The following is an 18849-nucleotide window of genomic DNA, read 5'->3' on the forward strand; positions in this document are numbered from 1 at the left end:
ACTTCACTTATATGAGGACTTTAAGAGACAAAACAGATGAACATAAGGGAAGGGAAACAAAAATAATATAAATACAGAGAGGGGGACAAAACACAAGAGACTCATAAATATGGAGAACAAACTGAGGGTTTCTGGAGGGGTTGTGGGAGGGGGATGGGCTAAATGGGTAAGGGGCATTAAGGAATCTACTGAAATCATTGCTTCACTATATACTAATTTGGATGTAAATTTTAAAAAATAAAAAATAAATTTAAATTAAAAAAAAAAGAAAGGATAGAAACCATGTGATCCTCTCAATAGAGGCAGAAAAAGCATTTGACAAAATACAGCCTCCATTCTTGATATAAACCCTCAACAAAGTAGGGATAGAGGGAACATACCTCAACATCATAAAGGCCATATACATAAGACCCACAGCTAATATCATCCTTAATGGGGAAAAACTAATAGCCTTTCCCCTACAGTCAGGAAGAAGACAAGGATGTCCATTCTCATCATTATTATTTAACATAGTACTCGAAGTCTTAGCCTCACTAATTAGACAACAAGAAAAAATAAAAGGCATTGAAATCAGAAAGGAAGAAGTCAAACTTTCACTATTTGCAGACAACATGATACTCTATGTAGAAAACTCGAAAGAGTGAGCATGAGCCTTGCTTTGGGTGAGCACAAGCCCACCTTTGGGTGAGCCCCACTTCTCTCTCTCTCTCTCTATCTCTCTCCCTCCCTCCCTCTTTCTTCGCCCCTCACGGGATTCTCTCTCTCTCTCCCACTCTGTGTCTGCCCTTTGCACACTTACACCCTCTTCCCTCAAAAAAAAAAAAAAAGAAAAAGAAAAAGAAAAAGGAAAAAAGAAAAGAAAAGGAAAGGAAAGAAAAAGAAAAAGAAAAAGAAAACCTGAAAGACTCCACCAAAACTAATACAAAAATTCAGCAAAGTCACAGGACATAAAATCAAAATACAAAAATCTATTGCATTTCTATATACCAATAACGAAGCAGTAGAAAGAGAAATCAATGAATCAATCCCATTTACAATTGCATCAAAAACCATAAGATACTCAGGAATAAACCTAATCAAGGAAATAAAAGATCTATATACTCTGAAAACTATACAACCCCTATGAAAGAAATTAAAGAGGACACAAAGAAATGGATAAGCATTCTATGCTCATGGATTGGAAGAACAAACATTGTTAAATGTCTATACTACCCAAAGCAATCTACACATTTAAGGCAATCCCAATCAAATTACCACCAACATTTTTCAGAGCTAGAACAAACAATACTAAAATGTGTATGGCACCAGAAAAGACCCTGAATAGCCAAAGCAATCTTGAAAAAGAATAGCAAGGCTGGAGGCTTCACAATTCTGGACATTAGGCTATATTACAAAGCTGTAGTCATCAACACAGTATGATACTGGCACAAAAACAGATACATAGATCAATGGAACAGAATAGAGAACCCAGAAATGGACCCACAACTATATGGCCAAATAATCTTTGACAAAGCAGGAAAGAATATCCAATGGAAAAAAGAGTCTCTTCAACAAAGGGTGGTGGGAAAATTGGACAGCAACATGCAGAAGAATGAAACTGAACCACTTTCTTACACCATACACAAAAATAAGTTCAAACTGGATGAAGGACCTAAATGTGAGACAGGAAACCATCAAAATTCTAGAGGAGAACACAGGGAGCAACCTCTTTGACCTCAGCCATAGCAACTTCTTACTAGACATGTCTCTGGAGGCAAAGGAAACAAAAGCAAACATGAATGGTTGGGACTTCAAGATAATAAGCTTCTGCACAGTGAAGGAAATAACACAACTTAAAGGCAACCTTCGCAATGGGAGAAGCTATTCTCAAATGACATATCCGATAAAGGGTTAGTATCTAAAATCCATAAAGAACTTAAACTCAACACCCAAAATACAAATAATCCACTGAAGAAATGGACAGAAGACATGAATAGTCATTTTTCCAAAGAAGACATCCAGATGGCTAACAGACACATGAAAAGATTCTCAACATCACTTATTATTATGAAAATACAAATCAAACCATGATGAGATCCACCTCATTCTGTCAAAATGGCTAAAGTTAACAGCACAAGAAACAACAGGTGTTGGCGAGGATGCCAAGAAAGGGAAACCCTCTTGCACTGTTGGTGGGAATGCAAACTGGTGCAGCCACTCTGGAGAACAGTATGAAGGTTCCTCAAAAAGTTAAAAATGGAACTACCCTATGATTCAGCAATTGCACTACTAGGTATTTACCTAAAGGATACAAAAATACAGATTTGAAGGGGTACCTGGACCCCAGTGTTTATAGTAGCATTATCAACAATAGCCAAACTATGGGAAAAGCCCAAATATCCATCAACTGATGAATGACTAAAGAAGATGTCTCTTTTGTCAAAACGGGAAGTTAGCATGTTTTGAGATGTATTAAAGATATATTAGCGTTGACAGTGGATTTTTTGCCCTGATGTTAGAGAAGTATAAAGAGAATAACTTTTCACTACATGATCCTCTGTTGTTTAGTGCATAATGACCATGCACTGCCCAGTATTGCCAGTGGGCCTCATGCTATAAGGGAACATTGCATTAGCTCGTTAGCACAGGTATCTATACTGCTGCCTCCATGCATACCCAGACTGCAGGTAAAAATAGTGGACTAATAATGAAAGAGAGGGTGGGTAGGTCCCAACTGACACACTTTTAAAGCCAGCCCATTGGGGGGCGCCTGGGTGGCTCAGTCGGTTGAGCAGCCGACTTCGGCTCAGGTCACGATCTCGCTGTCCGTGAGTTTGAGCCCCGCGTTGGGCTCTGTGCTGAGAGCTCAGAGCCTGGAGCCTGTTTCAGATTCTGTGTCTCCCTCTCTCTGACCCTCCCCCATTCATGCTCTGTCTCTCTCTGTCTCAAAAATAAATTTAAAAAAAAAAAAAAAAAAACTTAAAGCCAGCCCATTGGGCACCAGTGCTCATCACTTCTCTTGTGCCCATCTTGGAAATTCCAGGCTCACCTCAGTGTTCCCAAAATTCAAGTGCCAACTATGCGTAGGCTGTCCAGACCCAGCCTCACAGTCTGAAAATAGATGTAGCCCAGGGGCCACTCCTAAAAGGAAGGAGAGATGACCATGAGTTGAAAACCAGTGTCAGCACCCCCGCTCAGCTCTCCCTCTACTGACACTTTGACCTGCACCCCTTTATCTCAGGAAATGATCTAAAGTTGCTGATGAGCCACAAGGGGCGCCTGGGTGGCTCAGTTGGTTAAGCGTTCCTGAAGTAGGCCTTTAGGGAAAGTGACCTAATCTTTCACCATCTGGAAAGCAGATGGGTGTGGTAGGCTGAGCTTGGACTTTGGAATCGGACAGATCTGGATTCAAACCCTAGCTCCTCCTCTTGCTGAGATCCAGATACCTTCCTTTGCTTCACTCAGCCTTGGTTTTCCGTATGGGAAATGGCAATAATAATGACTTGCTTGATGAGGGTGCTTTGGAGGGCTGAACAAAGCAGTATCTGTGGTGCTTGCATGTATTATCTCACAGAGAGCAGGTGCTGCCCACGTGCTAATTCCCCCTCCCCCACCTGCATCCCTCAGGCAGCCACTAGCCACCTTTTCTTGGAAGCTGTTGAGACAGAAGAGGGCAGGCGGCTCAGGGTAGGTAACCAGCCACTGATCAGACCTGACACAACGTGAGCCAGAAACCAACCTCAGGGACTGTGTGACTCACCCTCTTCTAAACCTTCCCTCAGGCCCCTGACACACCCTCCAGATATGACTTCCTCCTGCTGAGAGTTCTCACCTGGTGCCCATGGAACACTTGATTCTTACCGCCTGGCACAGACAGTTGTCATTTTTCAGTTATTTCAGTTTCTTTGGAAAATAACCCCCTCCCCAAAGGAGCCCTCCCGCATATACAAAAACGAAATAAAAAACAGTTTATTACTGTATTTATTGAAGCACTGTTAAAAATAAATAAATAGGGGCGCCTGGGTGGCTTGGTCGGTTAAGCGTCCGACTTCAGCTCAGGTCATGATCTCACGGTCCGTGAGTTCGAGCCCCGTGTCGGGCTCTGTGCTGACAGCTCAGAGTCTGGAGCCTGTTTCAGATTCTGTGTCTCCCTCTCTCTCTGCTCCTCACCTGTTCATGCTCTGTCTCTCTCTGTCTCAAAAATAAATAAACGTTAAAAAAAAAATTAAATAAATAAATAAATAAATAAAATCCACTTCCATGACCTCTTTAATCCTGTCTTGAGAGGTAACACTGTTATTTTGATTCTTTCCGTCTATTTTTATGCTTATAAAGCCATTATGATTCTTGCTCTGCCATTTACTAGTTGTGTGACCTTGGGCAAGTTACTTAAGAGCTGCGTGCTTCGATTTCCTCATTCATAGAATACAGATATTAAAAACTCTTTTGAAGAGTTGGAGACTTAGTGTGAAAATCAAATGAGTTAATACATGTAAAAGAATTACAACACCTCCTGGTGTACTGAGTAAACACATAAGTGTGAATGTGCACATATATCATATATGCCATCTTGTATCAATCCATGTACTGCCTCTGAGCACCAAATCCACTCTCCTACTGCCTGCTTGATGACACTGTAGCTACATCCTATGAAAATGGCTCCTCCACCAGCTAGCACCATTTTAGGTTTTGATCATAGAGGACACTGGAGAGACAGCACAAGGCCAAGCAGAGGAAGGGCTTCTCTTCCTAGTTCAGCGGGCTTTTCTTCCTGCTTCTACGGCAGGCTGCCAGCAGCTTGCAGGAGACCTAGTGGTGCTCACACTCCAGGAACTTTGTCAGCATGCCCACAGGAAGCCTCCTGCTCACCAGCCTCCACTTGCAGACTGCAGGTGAGCCTATGACACTCCCGTGAACTTCTCTACCTTCAGTGGGCACAGTCACAGCTTCTTCAACTGGTACCAACATTTGTGGGGTGGGGAGGAGTCTTCCAAATCTCTTCCTTCCATGGGTACCTCCCTCAGCCCTATTACTTTCAGTAATTTTCTTTTACTAGTGAATAATTCTTCCTATTAAATTTTCCATTTTGAAGGACAGGTGTGGTTTCCACCTCTGACTGCACTCTGACTGAATATATCAATTTATATAAGTATATATATATATGGTTTACAGCTTACTTTCTGTTTAGTTAACAAGATATAATGGGCATCTTTTCATCTTCCCAAACGTCATTGCCTGTCTTTTAATGCATTTTTGTGTCTTCAATTACATAGAAAATTTACATTTTTATGTGGACAAATGCACCTGGCTTTTTCTTTGTGACTTCTGGCTTCTACGTGTTGCTTAGGGAGACTTTCTCTGGTCGTTCATTTCCTATATTTCTTTTAATGTCTTTATAGTTTTGTTTTAACATTTATATTTTTGGAGTTTTTGTGTATGTGTGCATGGTCTGAGATAGGAATCTAACTTTAATTTCTTGCAGATAGAGAACCAATTGTCCTAACACCATTTTTAAAATTTATCCATCCTTTCTTGATTATTTTGTTTTTGCCAACAAACACCTTTCTTCTCTCTCCAACCAGATTATAATTTCCTAGAAGGCAGGGACATTTTTGCATCCATAAGTTTTCTAACCACTTGATACCTGGTAGAGCTGAGTACCTGTGGCTGATGAGAAAGCTGCATGAGAACTAGCACATTCTTACTTCAGCAAAGCAGCAGATATAAAGCTCAGAGCTGAGAATAAATAAGAGCCTTTCCCCAATTTTCATGAACGAATGTGTTTGTGGTTTGTATTTGTCTTTTAATTTCTAAACAATTCTGGCAGAGCACTGTTTTAGATTGAAACATAGGAAACAAAGGATGGGTAAGATCTGGTTTCTACCCATATGAACCCTGCAATCCCTAAATGCCCATCAGTGGGGGGCTAGTTGGATCACTGGTGACACATGTATATAATGGAATATTGGCAGCCATAAAGAAGATCAGGGAGACCTAGATGTTCTGATACAGGATAAGCTCTGAGATATGTTCAATTAAAAAACCCAAGTGCAGAATGGTCTGCCAGCATTTGGGAAGGGGAAAATCAGAGAAAGACACAGATATATATATATATGTTTATATAAGAATAACATATCTCTGAAGGGATATTCAAAATATTGGAAACAATAATTACCTCTGGGGGCACCTGGCTGGCTCAGTAGAAAGAGCATGCAACTCTTGGTCTTGGGGTCGTGAGCTCAAGACCCACGTTGGGTGTAGAGATGACTTAAATAAATAACAAAAAGAAGAAACAATAATTATCTCTGTGGAAGAACTGGGGACTTGGGGGTGGGGATCAGTGTGAAATTTACTTTTCCCTATGTATCCTTCTGTACTGTTTAAATGTTTTACCAGCTGCTTATATTATATTCCCAAATAAATAAAGGAATTTTTAAAAGATGAAATGAGATAGACACTCATGTGTCTATACACATGAAACAAAAGTGTGAGCAATAAGAGGTAAGAGTGATGAGTTCAGAATTCTAAACCCCATGGCTTGAAAATGGAAGGGTGGTGCTGGAAAGCAGCTGGGTTTAAGTCATGCTCTAGGAGATAATGCAGCTGATGGGTGGATAGAGGGGCAAGACTCTGGAAAAGACTATCAATCACTGCCCTGTGAGGTGTCTGAGCAAAGGCAAACCTAGGAAAGGAAGTTGTTAAGATCTGTCTGTTCAGGCCCCCATGTATTCTCTGCCTGCCACTGAATTTGCTTCATTGTCCTTCCTAGAAATTATAACCTCCTACTGAACACAGAGCAAAAAGGGGGAAGCCTGGCTGAGTAGATTTGTCACATATAGAGGTCCCAGACCTAAGGGTTCAGTTTCAGGGACCTGAGGAAGTTAGACTTGCCAAACTTCCACAAACAGCAGTGGTTTCGATTACTGGCAGAATGAACCATCTTTCTTATAAGTAATAGAACTTCCTGTTTTAATATTTTATCACAATATTTAACTTAGGCCAAGCCCATTTCTTACAGGGCTGAAACTGTTGATAAAATTGTCTTCTCCTTGATATTTCAGGTTGATACCTCCAGCAGAGAGGCCAGGTTCCCATCTCCAAGACCCAAGATGGGGTGCTAACTGCTCTGTATAAGCCTGCCCTCTGTCTCTTAGAAAATATTTTCACAAGAGCAGCATGGTAAAGACAGGAAGGACATGTCCCTGTACTTGGAGGTCAGCCAGATAGAGTTCAAGTCTGGTCCTTCCCAATTTCTAGCAGTATGACCTTATTATTTAGCTTCTCTGAGCCTTGATTTTCTGATCCATAAAATGGGCACAGTAACACCTCTCTGTCACTCTCACAGAGTCATCATTTTTCGGCATCAGCAAGTGACTAGAACCAAAGGCTAACGTTGCTAATTTGGCCATAGCAAGAAGCATCTAGCCAAAACTGGCTCACTGTCTCCTTGCAGGGTGGCGAGAGCTGGAGATCCAAGACGACATGAGTAGAGGGGTGAGGATGCTTGCAAGTGGCAAAATAAGCTGAAATGTAGGATGATCAGATGCAGTACGGGGCTTCTGATTGTGCATTCTGGGAATGGAAAACTGTCAGCAGCAGTGGTGTGCAAGTGGTGGTCACAGATGAGGAAAGTTGAGTCTGCATTTGAACCTGATTTATGAGAACAGGTTTGGGGAGCTCAGAGGCTCTTGTCTTCAGGCTTGCTTCCTGTTCCAGACTAGAAACACAGAACAATGGCTCAGGGCAATAAAAAGTGAGTCATTGCCCCTTCTCCCCGTCTTGGCAACACTGGTTATATCACCACCACGGAAATCACCACCACCAAAAATACTGACAGGTACAGACTAAGAAACTTAGTCTTCCCCAACCAAGAGGGCAAAACCATCCTGTGTACCTTACTTGGCCAATATTCACAGTGCAGCAGGCTGAGAAATCACCCTGTCTGGTGACCAAATTATATTAATCAGCATTGACATGCAAAAAGATTTTAGAAAAAAGGGAATACCCACAGATCCAGCATCCAACTGGATGGCAGAATGAACCCCTGCATCATTCCTCCCTCTTTCTCCAAATCCCAGCCCCACCCCAGGTAACCTCCATTCTAAAATTTGTTGATCACCCCATGTAGATTGTTATATTTGTACAACATGGAAATGAGTGCACAAGCAACATACAGAACTGTTATGTGGGTGGTATTTGTTTTTTGTTTTTGTTTTCTTGAGACAGAGAGCGTGAGAGAGAGAGAGAATCCATAAGTAAGGGAGGGGCAGAGGCAGAGGGAGAGAGAATCCCAAGTAGGCTCCATGGTCAGTGCAGAGCCCAACACAAGGCTTGATCCCAGGACCCTGGGATCAAGACCTGAGTTGAAATCAAGAGTCAGAAACTCAACCGACTGAGCCATCCAGAGGCACCTTGGGTTTTTAACATTGCATAAATTACACCATATTGCATATATTCACTTATTTGCTCAACATTTCTTTCTTTTTTAATAGAGTTTTAATTTCATTTACCATCTTAACAATTTAAAGTGTTAGCCAATTTGACAATAAGTTATATTTAAAAAAATAAAAACGAGAAACAAGAAAAAAAATAAAAAATAAAGTGAATAGTTCTGTGGCATTTAGTACATTCACAATGTTCCCATTCACCATTACCCTGTTCCGGAAAGCATGGTGTTGTAGCATATATGACTGAACCAATCGAAATTGCCATATTTGTTTCTGACCTTTTTTTTCCCCCTTCTTACAAGCAATAATGCTCTGAAAGTTCTCCTCCACGTCTCCTGGTGCATGTGCAAGATTTCTTTTGGGGCATAGACCCAGAAATGGAAATGCTCGCTCACGGTGTATGGACATATTCAACGTTTACAGATATTGTCAAAGTGTTCTCTAAAGTGATTGTGTCCATTTACATTTCTCTAAGCAGTGTTAATAGAATTCCCTTTGCTCCATATCCTCACCCATACTTGCTACAGATAGGGGTTTTTTTCTTTTCATTTTTCATTTCATATATTTTGCCCATCTAACTGGACTGTTTAATTATTTTATAGAATTGTAGAATATATATTTTATATACATTTATATATATTTATATATCCCTCATCAGTTGTATATGTGGCACATAACATTTCCCAGTTTGTGGCTAATATTTTAGTTTTTCAATATTTTTTTTAATTTTTTTTTTAATGTTTTTATTTATTTTTGAGACAGAGAGAGACAGAGCATGAGCAGGGGAGGGGCAGAGAGAGAGGGAGACACAGAATCAGAAGCAGGCTCCAGGCTCTGAACTGCCAGCACAGAGCGTGATGTGGGGCTTGAACTCACGGACTGTGAGATCATGACCTGAGCTGAAGTTGGACGCTTAACCTACCGAGCCACCAGGCGCCCCTTTCAGTGTTGTTTTTGATGTTTATTTTAAATTGTTAAGAGGAGAAAGGGAGTTTCTGCTTAGACAAATTTACAAATAATAGATTTACAGGGAGGTAGTAAATAAAAAAGTGGGTTATCTAAGATACAGCTCCAACCTTTTAGCTTGAGATCACAGAAAATTCTTTCACAAAACCCTGAGCTTAAAGGTACACTGATCCGACTGTATGTGACATTTTTCATGTTGTTTTGCATACATTAGGGCTTCAGGTAAGCTAGAAGGAGCTAGGAATGGGGAGAGAAAGGCACAGGCTGTGCCAGAGGCAGACACCCTGCACACCATAAAAATGATAAATCCTCAGCAACAGGAGAATAGAACAGTTTGTCGGTATTTACATTTCTACGTATGGGTTACGGGTGTTAGATTTACTGTTGCCTGGGTCCTGCAAATGTTGGATCAGGCTTAGGATGGGAGAGGGGTGAAGGTAGGTCTTTTCTGAATCATTTTAATCCCCCTCTGCCTACCACCACCCCCCATCCCCACCTTCCAGCCAGTTTAGCTGGCTTGCCAGATTGTAGGGGTTTTCGCTTCTAAAGACTCACACCTTGTGTGAGGAGACTATGCCCTCAGACCACAGGAAGTGCTTGGATGTTTAAGTTCTCCCACCAGGGGCAGCTCTTAGCAGAGGATGGAGGGACTAAGGATTAAGGGAGGATGCAAAACCAGTTCTCTTGCTTCCCGTTGGGTGGGGAACTCTGAGGCATAATTTTCACTTTAAAGTGCTCCGTCCTGGCCACACTGAGATAAAATGTGTGGCCTGGCCTGCCTTCTCCCCTTCTCTGTCCCACCTCCCACCCCCAGCAGGATTCTCTGGAGAGCGATTCCTGAACAAATCACTTGCATACACTCAGGGTCTGATTCTGAGTACGTGACAGAAGATCCACATTTAGGTGTTTCAGTTCTGTTTTGGAAGGAAGAGAAATTACAGCATGTTTTTGTGCTCAGGGGAATGATCTGGGAGAGAGGGGACAGTTAATCAAGCAGGAGAGGGAGGAAGGGCTATGAGAGTGGTGTCCTCGAGTGAGCAGGATGAGCTAATCCCTGCCCAAGAGGAGGCACTGACTCTTGGGAGAAGCACAGACAGGAAGGTGCACCCATTGTTGACAGGAGAGAAAGCAGCCAATAGGGTTAGGGTGCAGGTGGATCAGGGGACTCGGTGGTGGATGGTGGAAATCTTTTCTGATTACCTCCCTTAGTGAAGTGAGACTATCAAATGAAAGTGAGGAGAATGGAGGATGATAGAGGTCTGAAAAGACAAAAGAAGATGTAAAACCGGCTGAGAAAGCAAAGGGTGACATAACGAGGGAAACGTTACAGGATTCCTGAGAATCACTAAAAGCCTGCTTGAGGTTTGTGGTCATTGGTTTTGAATGAGACAAGTCTGCAACATTGTGTGTGTGTGTGTGTGTGTGTATGTGTGTATTAAGCTTTTATATATTTAATATGAAAGAGACAGAGAGAGAGAGCAGGAGAGGGGCAGAGAGAAAGGGAGAAATCCCAAGCAGGCTCCACACTGCTAGCACAGAGCCTGATGCAGGGTTCAAACCCACAAACTGTGAGATTATGATTGGAGCTGAAACCAAGATGCTTAACCGACTGAGCCAAACCACCACAACCAGGAATTCTAGTACAAACCTGCAGTAAGCAGGCATGTGTGATTAACCACAGTTTAGATTCTGCCCTGTGATTAGGACCAAGGGAAAGGCAAGGGTATCGAGGGTGGGTGCAAGAGAGTGAGTTCAATGATGACATGTGGACTCCAGCTAGGTAAAGAAGGAGGGAAGAAGTCAAGGGTGGTGTTGGCATTGGAAAGATGGCAGATAGGGTCAATGGACTAACCAGAGGCCCCAGTGGCACTGCAGACTGTTGGGAGGCAGGGGCCTAGAGAAAATGAGATGGAATGGTAGGAGGTGGCTGTCATAGAGAGAAGTGTTTGCAATTGAGACTTGGGTGGAAATATTGGCAAAGACAGAGTTTACTGGATGCATGACTAGGAGGATATTGTGGTTAAGCTGATTTAAAGGTGGTTGGGGCACCATTTGCCCCTAAAGGGGCAAATGCAGAGTGAAAAAATGGGAAAGTGAATGCCAAAATGGAATTATAAATGAATTAACTCTTTTTCTTTGTGTGTTATTCTATTTCCCAAATATTCCACAATGTGCGTATATTACTATATAAGCAGAAAAAAAGCTATCAGGTAAAATCAAAGATATTACACAAAGATAAAAAGGAAAAAAATCCCTTTATTTTATTGGTGAGTCAATTACTACTATGTACAAGTACCCAGTCCACAAAGCTCATAAAGTTATTCCCGTTCTAGAGTTGTACCAGTACTTCCAAGCATCTAACAGAATCATTTAAAATGAGACCAAATGACAGATTATGAGTTTCACAGTGTACGTACTCTGTTTCAAAAAAAGCCTACTTTAAAATACATATATATTTGTACTTGCTATATTTGCATTTGCATTAAGAAATCCTGAAATTATCTCTGGGATGCAAAGGTGGGAGGACTGGGCATTTAGTGGACAGAAATGCAGGCAACACTTATCTTGAATACCTCTTTGTATTTTCTTATCGTTGAACAATGTAAAGATAATACCTATTCAAAAATAGATTTAAAAAGTAAAAATTAATACAATTTAAAAATTTTAATAGAAAAATCCTCTTTTAAAAATTCATATATGCTGAAGTTATGTTATAAAATGCTTCTTTGTATTAGCAAATCAGTCTTTCTTTAAACAAAGAATTTCCCCTAGTACTTTTTTTCAACGTTGTTTTTTTTTTTTTTTTTTTGGGACAGAGAGAGACAGAGCATGAACGGGGGAGGGGCAGAGAGAGAGGGAGACACAGAATCGGAAACAGGCTCCAGGCTCCGAGCCATCAGCCCAGAGCCTGACGCGGGGCTCGAACTCACGGACCGCGAGATCGTGACCTGGCTGAAGTCGGACGCTTAACCGACTGCGCCATCCAGGCGCCCCTCCCCTAGTACTTTTTAAAAGCTTTCCATTTTTAGGAATTCAGCTACTGTTCAAAGATACAAATGTGATATTCACATCCTTAAAAGCAAACTGCAGACTTTTTTTTTCCCTTTTTAATTTTAATGCGAGCAGTGGAAAGGGGGAGAGAGAGAGACAGAGACAGAGACAGAGACAGAGACAGAGAGAATCTCAAGTAGGCTCCACGCTCAGTGCAGAGCCCAATGAGGGGCTGGATTCCACAACCCTGGGATCATGACCTGAGTTGAAATCAAGAGTCAGACGCTCAACTGACTGAGTCACCCAGGTGCCCCTGCAGACTTCTGAGGAGAGCCAGATCCTACCAGAAAGAAAGCTAAATAACTTGTCACATGAAACATGTACTTCACCAGAAGAGAGTTACATGTCTTTGGTATGGCTCCAGAGTTTAGAATGAGAGGCAATGGATTTAAGTATGTTCTAAGCAGGTAGATTCAAGTCACCACAGGGAAAAGAACAATGAAAGCTGTCCAAAAGTAAAACCAGGCGGCAAGATTGCAAATCAGGAAATACACAGGATTGCAAATGTTCCACTAACAGCTGTAAGACTTTAGTAAGCCTTTTTACACCCTGAAGGCTGGACCATGGGTTCTCTAGGGTCCTTCCAAGCTCCCCAGTCCATGGCTTTGTGTGTAGTGTGAGTTCTCTCTGTTGAGAGTTAAGCAGTGGTTGAGGGATGATGGTCTAGGAGTCTATCATGGCTTAAGAGGATGAACTGGAGCAGGTTTCAAATAGATTAACCACTGGTGCCTGACAGTAAATCTGAGGACCTCTGGCCATGGACCCCAATCCATGCTACATTAAAAAGCTCAATGCAAAGTTCATCACTTTCTATGGGCACCAGGATATGAGCACAAAAGTTGCTCAAATATGATTATGCAGAAGAGCCAGGATGCATCTCTATTAATTTTTAAGATTATCACCAAAAAGGAATTACAACATTTCAAAGTGAAGGTGGAGAACTCATAGACCCTGAGAATAACTCCACAAACATCTAAGGACCCAAGAATTCCAAGGTTGAGAACAACTTCACTAAATCACTCATAAAGTATCTGACCTAGAAGATTTTGTGAATCAAATATGGCACAAAAGTTATCTACAAAATGAAGTAAACTTCTAATTTGGTCTACCTCAGTGGAGACTTGATCATTGATTGATAAGGGGCTGCTATTCAGCAGCATTCACCATAGTGTTATACATACTGGTCAATGTGTTTTGATTGGTCAGTAACCATATTGTACCAGCTGCTTGTATGTTTGAATTACCTGAGCACTGGCTAAGGGAAACCCTGGTGATATCACAACTGCCCACTGCCATGGTGAGACCTTGTAGCAGAGGCCACTAGGATGCTGTGGTGACTAATATCTCTAATAATAATCAACTCCAAGAGTATCATTATTAAATAACTAACATTTGTATAATATTCTATTAAAATTTTCCACGTCCTTCATTTTGTTTGGTATAAGCCCAACTTTTGAGAAAAAAATAGAAAACAAAGAAAAAAATCTAACTACAGCTCTTGTAGGTTGAGCAAAACTAGGCAAAATATACAGAAACCTCACTGGGTCTGCACATTTCTTTCATAAATGTCTGCACAGACAATGGCGGTAGTCTCTGCTGAACAGCTGTGACCAAATCACTTGCTGTGCTCCACTCTAAATTATCACACACGTGGGCGCACACACACACACACACACACAGACAAGGGAAAAGTGTGTAGATGCTCCATTTAGGAGAAATGACTGAAGGATGATTGTACTCCTACTGTCTGCATAGGCGTGTGACTTACAGTCATAAATGTCTAGTGACCCCTAAAGTGCCTGCTGGAGAACTCTGAAAAGAAAATTCATGGGAAAGTTTCCTGATCCTAGAACTTAACCTTGCACAACCACTAAGTTCCAGCAAAACAAAAATACAAAATAGACCACAGGACCAGGACTTATACATAAAACCCCAAATGTTGCTGAGGAAGGAGAGTTCATTAGCAGTGTTTTGTCCAGCTGGATTCAGAGCCAAGAGCTAGCCTGCTGCTGCCGGGGACATTGTGAATCAGTCAGGGGAAAACCAACATTTCCCTAAGAGGACATCGGTGGGTATTAGTATTGATTTGTGGCTAAAATTCAGCTGGAATTAGACACAAAAGAACTCAAACTCTATTTCCGTTAGGTGACTGCCAGAGGTATCTGCTACGTAAAGGTCTTGTATATACCTCACAACAACTAGATTTAAATGGATTTATATATTAACCTATCCTTATCTTAAATAGGTAATTTTTCTCTACTTTATAGATAAGGCTCGAAAACTAGCTTGACTTAGTGTCTCAGAGCCAGAAAGTCACAAGGCAAAACAGAAACCAAAGGCTTCTATCTCCAGATTCTTTGCTCTTTGCTTTGTACCACACCATCTTTCACTTGCAGAGAAGGACTATGAAGTGGCCAAAAGCTGTGTATATTCAACTGGGGAAGGACTGTAATCACCAGCTGTTCGCTTTGACTTGTATATACAAAGGTTCTGGAAGATCATTGGACTTACACATTAATAATTACAAAATCAGGCATCACTGAGAGTTATTCTTCTTCATTCCTGGATATCTTTCATGGGTGTCTACATATCCAAGGAAATGTTCCTAAAAAGCCCTGTTATGTCCCATGACATTCCAGTTCACTCAAGTGGGAAATAAAACCCTGTAAACAATAACTGGCTGGGGGACTGTAGCAAATCACTCTGCCTCCTTGGGCCTCAACCTCTTCATCAATAAATAGAGGCCTTAGGTACAGGACTTTCAATCTCCCTCCCTTAGAAAATAAAAAAGAAAAATTCCTCTTGAAATTGAAAAAAAAAGTTTACATACATAAAGATATTCAAAACCTTAATGTAAAAAGTAGCAAGGCTTCCATACAGAACCACACCCCTCACCAAGGCACAGCCAGACAACTCTCTAAGGAGAGAACAACAACTTCTGTGAATAGCTTCATCCCTAAGGCTGTCTCTCTCCTCAATTCTTTGGGCCAGAGAAACAGAGCATGCTGGAGACAAGGCAGGGGCTGTTGGCTTTAGTCAGCACAGTGCAGCCACCAAAAGAAGCTCTGGCCAAGAGAGAGACGCTATAGTGCAGACTGAGTCCTGATTCAAGCTTCACCTGAAGCCAGCACTACCCAATTGTGTGTTTTCAGATGAATGAGGCAATAAATTCCTTTCTTTGCTTTGGTTGGTGTGATGTGGGTGTTCTGTCATCAGCACCTGAAAAGTTCTGATCGACACAGAATTTAACCTCAGGCTGTAACCTCACTCTGGTCCCAGAGTGGCTGAGTTGTCTCTCTTCATACTGAACTATCATCTTCCTAGAGCCAAACCTGTTCCCAACCCAAGATAAAGAGTTCCTGTGGGAACACCTTCGTTATACTAAAGCTGGAAATGGGCATCATATAGACAAAAATTTCACCCCAGCAGATGTGGAGATGAGAAGCCTTAGGAAGTGGAGAGCAGAGAAAGGGTCAATGAACCATGTGGGATCTCATCATTATCCAATGTCCAAAACAAGGCCACGCAGAAGGGACACAGAATGTTCACAAGGGGTGGTCATACAGAGAGGAAATCAAAGCTCAGTTGAGGTTAAGAATAGTGGTTCTTTAGAGCTCAAAGGAATCTTAAAATGTATCTGGTACTACCTTTTACCTCACAGATACACAAACCAAGGCCAATTGCTTTTTCTCAGGGCACAAAACTAATGCCAAGACTACAACCCAAGGCTTCAATAAAGAAAGTGTTCTAACAATTAGACTTGTCAAAAAAAAAAGGTTTTTTTTAAACAATTTGTTGAATCAGAAAATAGGGCATTTCCTATTATTGGAATGACAGGCTCACCATCTATCAATGATTCCTATGGTGGGTGGGAGATTGGAAGAGATGACCAAAGGTTCCTTTCAAGTCAAAGAGTCATTGAGAACTCTCTACTACAATAAAAGTTTTTCCTGTGGCACAGGGAATACTAGTTTTTTCCGTAGTGTATAAGCAGGTTGGGGCATCTGTCTCTTTGTTCCTTCTTTGTTTGCTTGTTGACTCACATCATTGTTGACAGCAGTGAGGATGGATAAAATATCTTCATGTCTGCAGGCAGATAAGAAAAAATATTTTCAATCAGGAGACAGAAATCACATACCAGGTCATACAAAGAAACCCTAAAACATGTGGCTTCTTCCTAGTCTAACAGGGCAAAATTCTAACTGGAATCCTGTCAAATATAAAGAAATTCTTATTTTGAAATTAAAAAAAGAAATGCTAAATTATACAAAAGTTTTCAATATTACATTTAATGTTTGAGAACACTATAATAGACACATCTTGCATTTTAACTTTTTTTAGTTTATTATTTATCTTGGGGAGGGTGTGGTGGGAAAGAAATTGAGAGACAGAATCCGAAGCAGACCCTGTGCTGAGAATGTGGAGCCTGGTGTAGGGCTCATACCCACAAACCATGAGATCATGACCTGAGCCAAAACCAAGAGTCGGATGCTTAACCGATTGAGCCAGCCAGGTGGCCCTCTTTTTTCTTTTAAGCAATCTACACCCAACATGGGGCTTGAACCTGACCCTGAGATTAAGAGTGTCACACTTTTCTGACTGAGCCAGACGGGTGCTCCACAACTTACATTTTAAGGTCGTTGGTCCACAAAGGAAGGTTGCACATAATTATTTTTCCATGTTTCTCCTCCAAGCTGGTGGATAGATATAGACAGACACACAGACAGATGATAGATAGATAGATAGATAGATAGATAGATAGATAGATATAGATAGAATAGATAGGTAGGTGATAAAGATAGAGAAGGACTCTACTATTTTTTTTTTAAGTTTATTTTGAGAGAGAGTGCACATGTGCACAAGTTAGGAATAGAAAGAGAGAATCCCAAGCAGGCTCTGCCCTCTCAGCACAGAAACCCTGACACAGGGCCCAAACCCACAAACCATGAGATCATGACCTGAGCTGAAGTCAAGAGTTGGACGCTTAACCGATTGAGCCACCCAGGTGCCCCAAGGGACCCTACTATTAATAATGCCCTCTCTATTCTTGGTTTGAGGAGGATACAAAGATAAACATGACACAAATTTCTAGGCACTTCAAATGCAGACATGAAGCATGTACCAAATATGGTATATACACAAAATGCATACTATAAGGCAGAATGTGATCAATACTATATGAAAAGTGGACAAAGTTCCACTGCAAGTTCAGACGAAAAAGAGCACTTCCTGGATTCCATACAGGAGGTAGCTTGTGAGCCTGGGCTTGCAGGATATTTAACATTTACCAAAATGTTCCAAGGATGGGCAATTCATACCACTGGGGGGGAAAAAAAAGCAAGGCTCTGGAAATAGAACTCAGGTTTGAAGCATGGTTCCATCACTCGTGGACCCGTGTGGTCTTAGGCACAGTCACTTATTTCACACTAAATATGCCTCTGTTTTCTCAGCTCTAAAATAAGGACCATAAGAATACCCATTTTAGGGACTGCCATGAGAAGTAAATGAAGTAAATTTGTGTAAAGCACATAGAAAACTGGCTATAATATTCCACTGACCATCATTTGTATTATTATTAATATTGCCACTACTTATCCTCATCATCATTGCTATGTTCAAGGGACAGCAGGCCCTGCCTGGTTCTTAGTTCTTACACCCTGTCTCACACCAGCTGTTCTCTCTGCCTCTGGATCGTCCTGTGGTTGACTCATCACCACTCAGTCTCACTTGAAATATCACCTCTACCAAGAAGCCTTCTCAGGTAGCTCCCTGCCCCATTCTCTATAATATCTTGTTTGCTTTCTTCACAGCAGGTATCACTTCCTGAAATTATCTTATTAATTTAAATATTTACCTTCTTACCTTCACTTACCCACTGGTCTATAAGCTCCATGGAGAAGACATTCTGTCTCCCTTGTTCATAACTTACCCTTAGCCCCTAGCTCGGTACCCAGGACAGTACGCACACAGTAAGTCCTTGATAAATCTGCCTTGTCCTCAAAGTCATAGGACATTGGTTTTTGATGGCTATGGTGGGGATGGAGGGATTAATGAAGAAGATGGAAAAGCTAAGGTTGACTCAAGGTTCCAATCCTGAATTCCTAGTTTCGAATTCCCAGAACACTTTGACCATTCCTTAAAATGTGAATTCAGGAGAAGAAGGCAGATAGAGAGGGCTGGAAGATGAATTGAGGACTATGCATACTGAATATGAGCTCCAAGGGCAACAAGGAGGTGGGATGTCTGGTAGGCTGCAAGAAATGTATTGGACCGACCCTAAGAATGAGATTCACTCAGTCACTCATTGGTCCAGCAAATATTTATCAAGCTCAACAATATATCAGCTACTGTGTCAAGTGCTAAGGACATAAAGTTGAATGAAATAACTCTGCTCTCCAAAAACTCA

The 18849-nt window shown here is 41.4% G+C and overlaps 2 protein-coding genes across 5 annotated transcripts in view; both read right to left on the minus strand.

The window, feature by feature from the left end:
• Positions 1-16368, minus strand: part of CASP8 (caspase 8) — a 76023-nt gene extending 59655 nt beyond the window's left edge. The window contains exon 1 of the mRNA XM_049615887.1: positions 16287-16368. The gene's annotated coding sequence lies outside the window, so the exon portion shown is untranslated. The remainder of the gene's footprint in view (positions 1-16286) is intronic.
• CASP10 (caspase 10) overlaps positions 14807-18849 on the minus strand; it is a 47823-nt gene continuing 43780 nt past the window's right edge. For all 4 annotated transcript variants that reach the window (XM_049615883.1, XM_049615882.1, XM_049615884.1 and 1 more), the window contains one exon: positions 14807-16529. In XM_049615883.1, the coding sequence (XP_049471840.1) occupies positions 16376-16529 (154 nt within the window). In that variant the 3' untranslated portion in view covers positions 14807-16375. The remainder of the gene's footprint in view (positions 16530-18849) is intronic.

The sequence above is a fragment of the Panthera uncia genome (assembly GCF_023721935.1).
Source record: "Panthera uncia isolate 11264 chromosome C1 unlocalized genomic scaffold, Puncia_PCG_1.0 HiC_scaffold_3, whole genome shotgun sequence".
In the NCBI taxonomy this organism is placed as follows: Eukaryota; Metazoa; Chordata; class Mammalia; order Carnivora; family Felidae; genus Panthera; species Panthera uncia.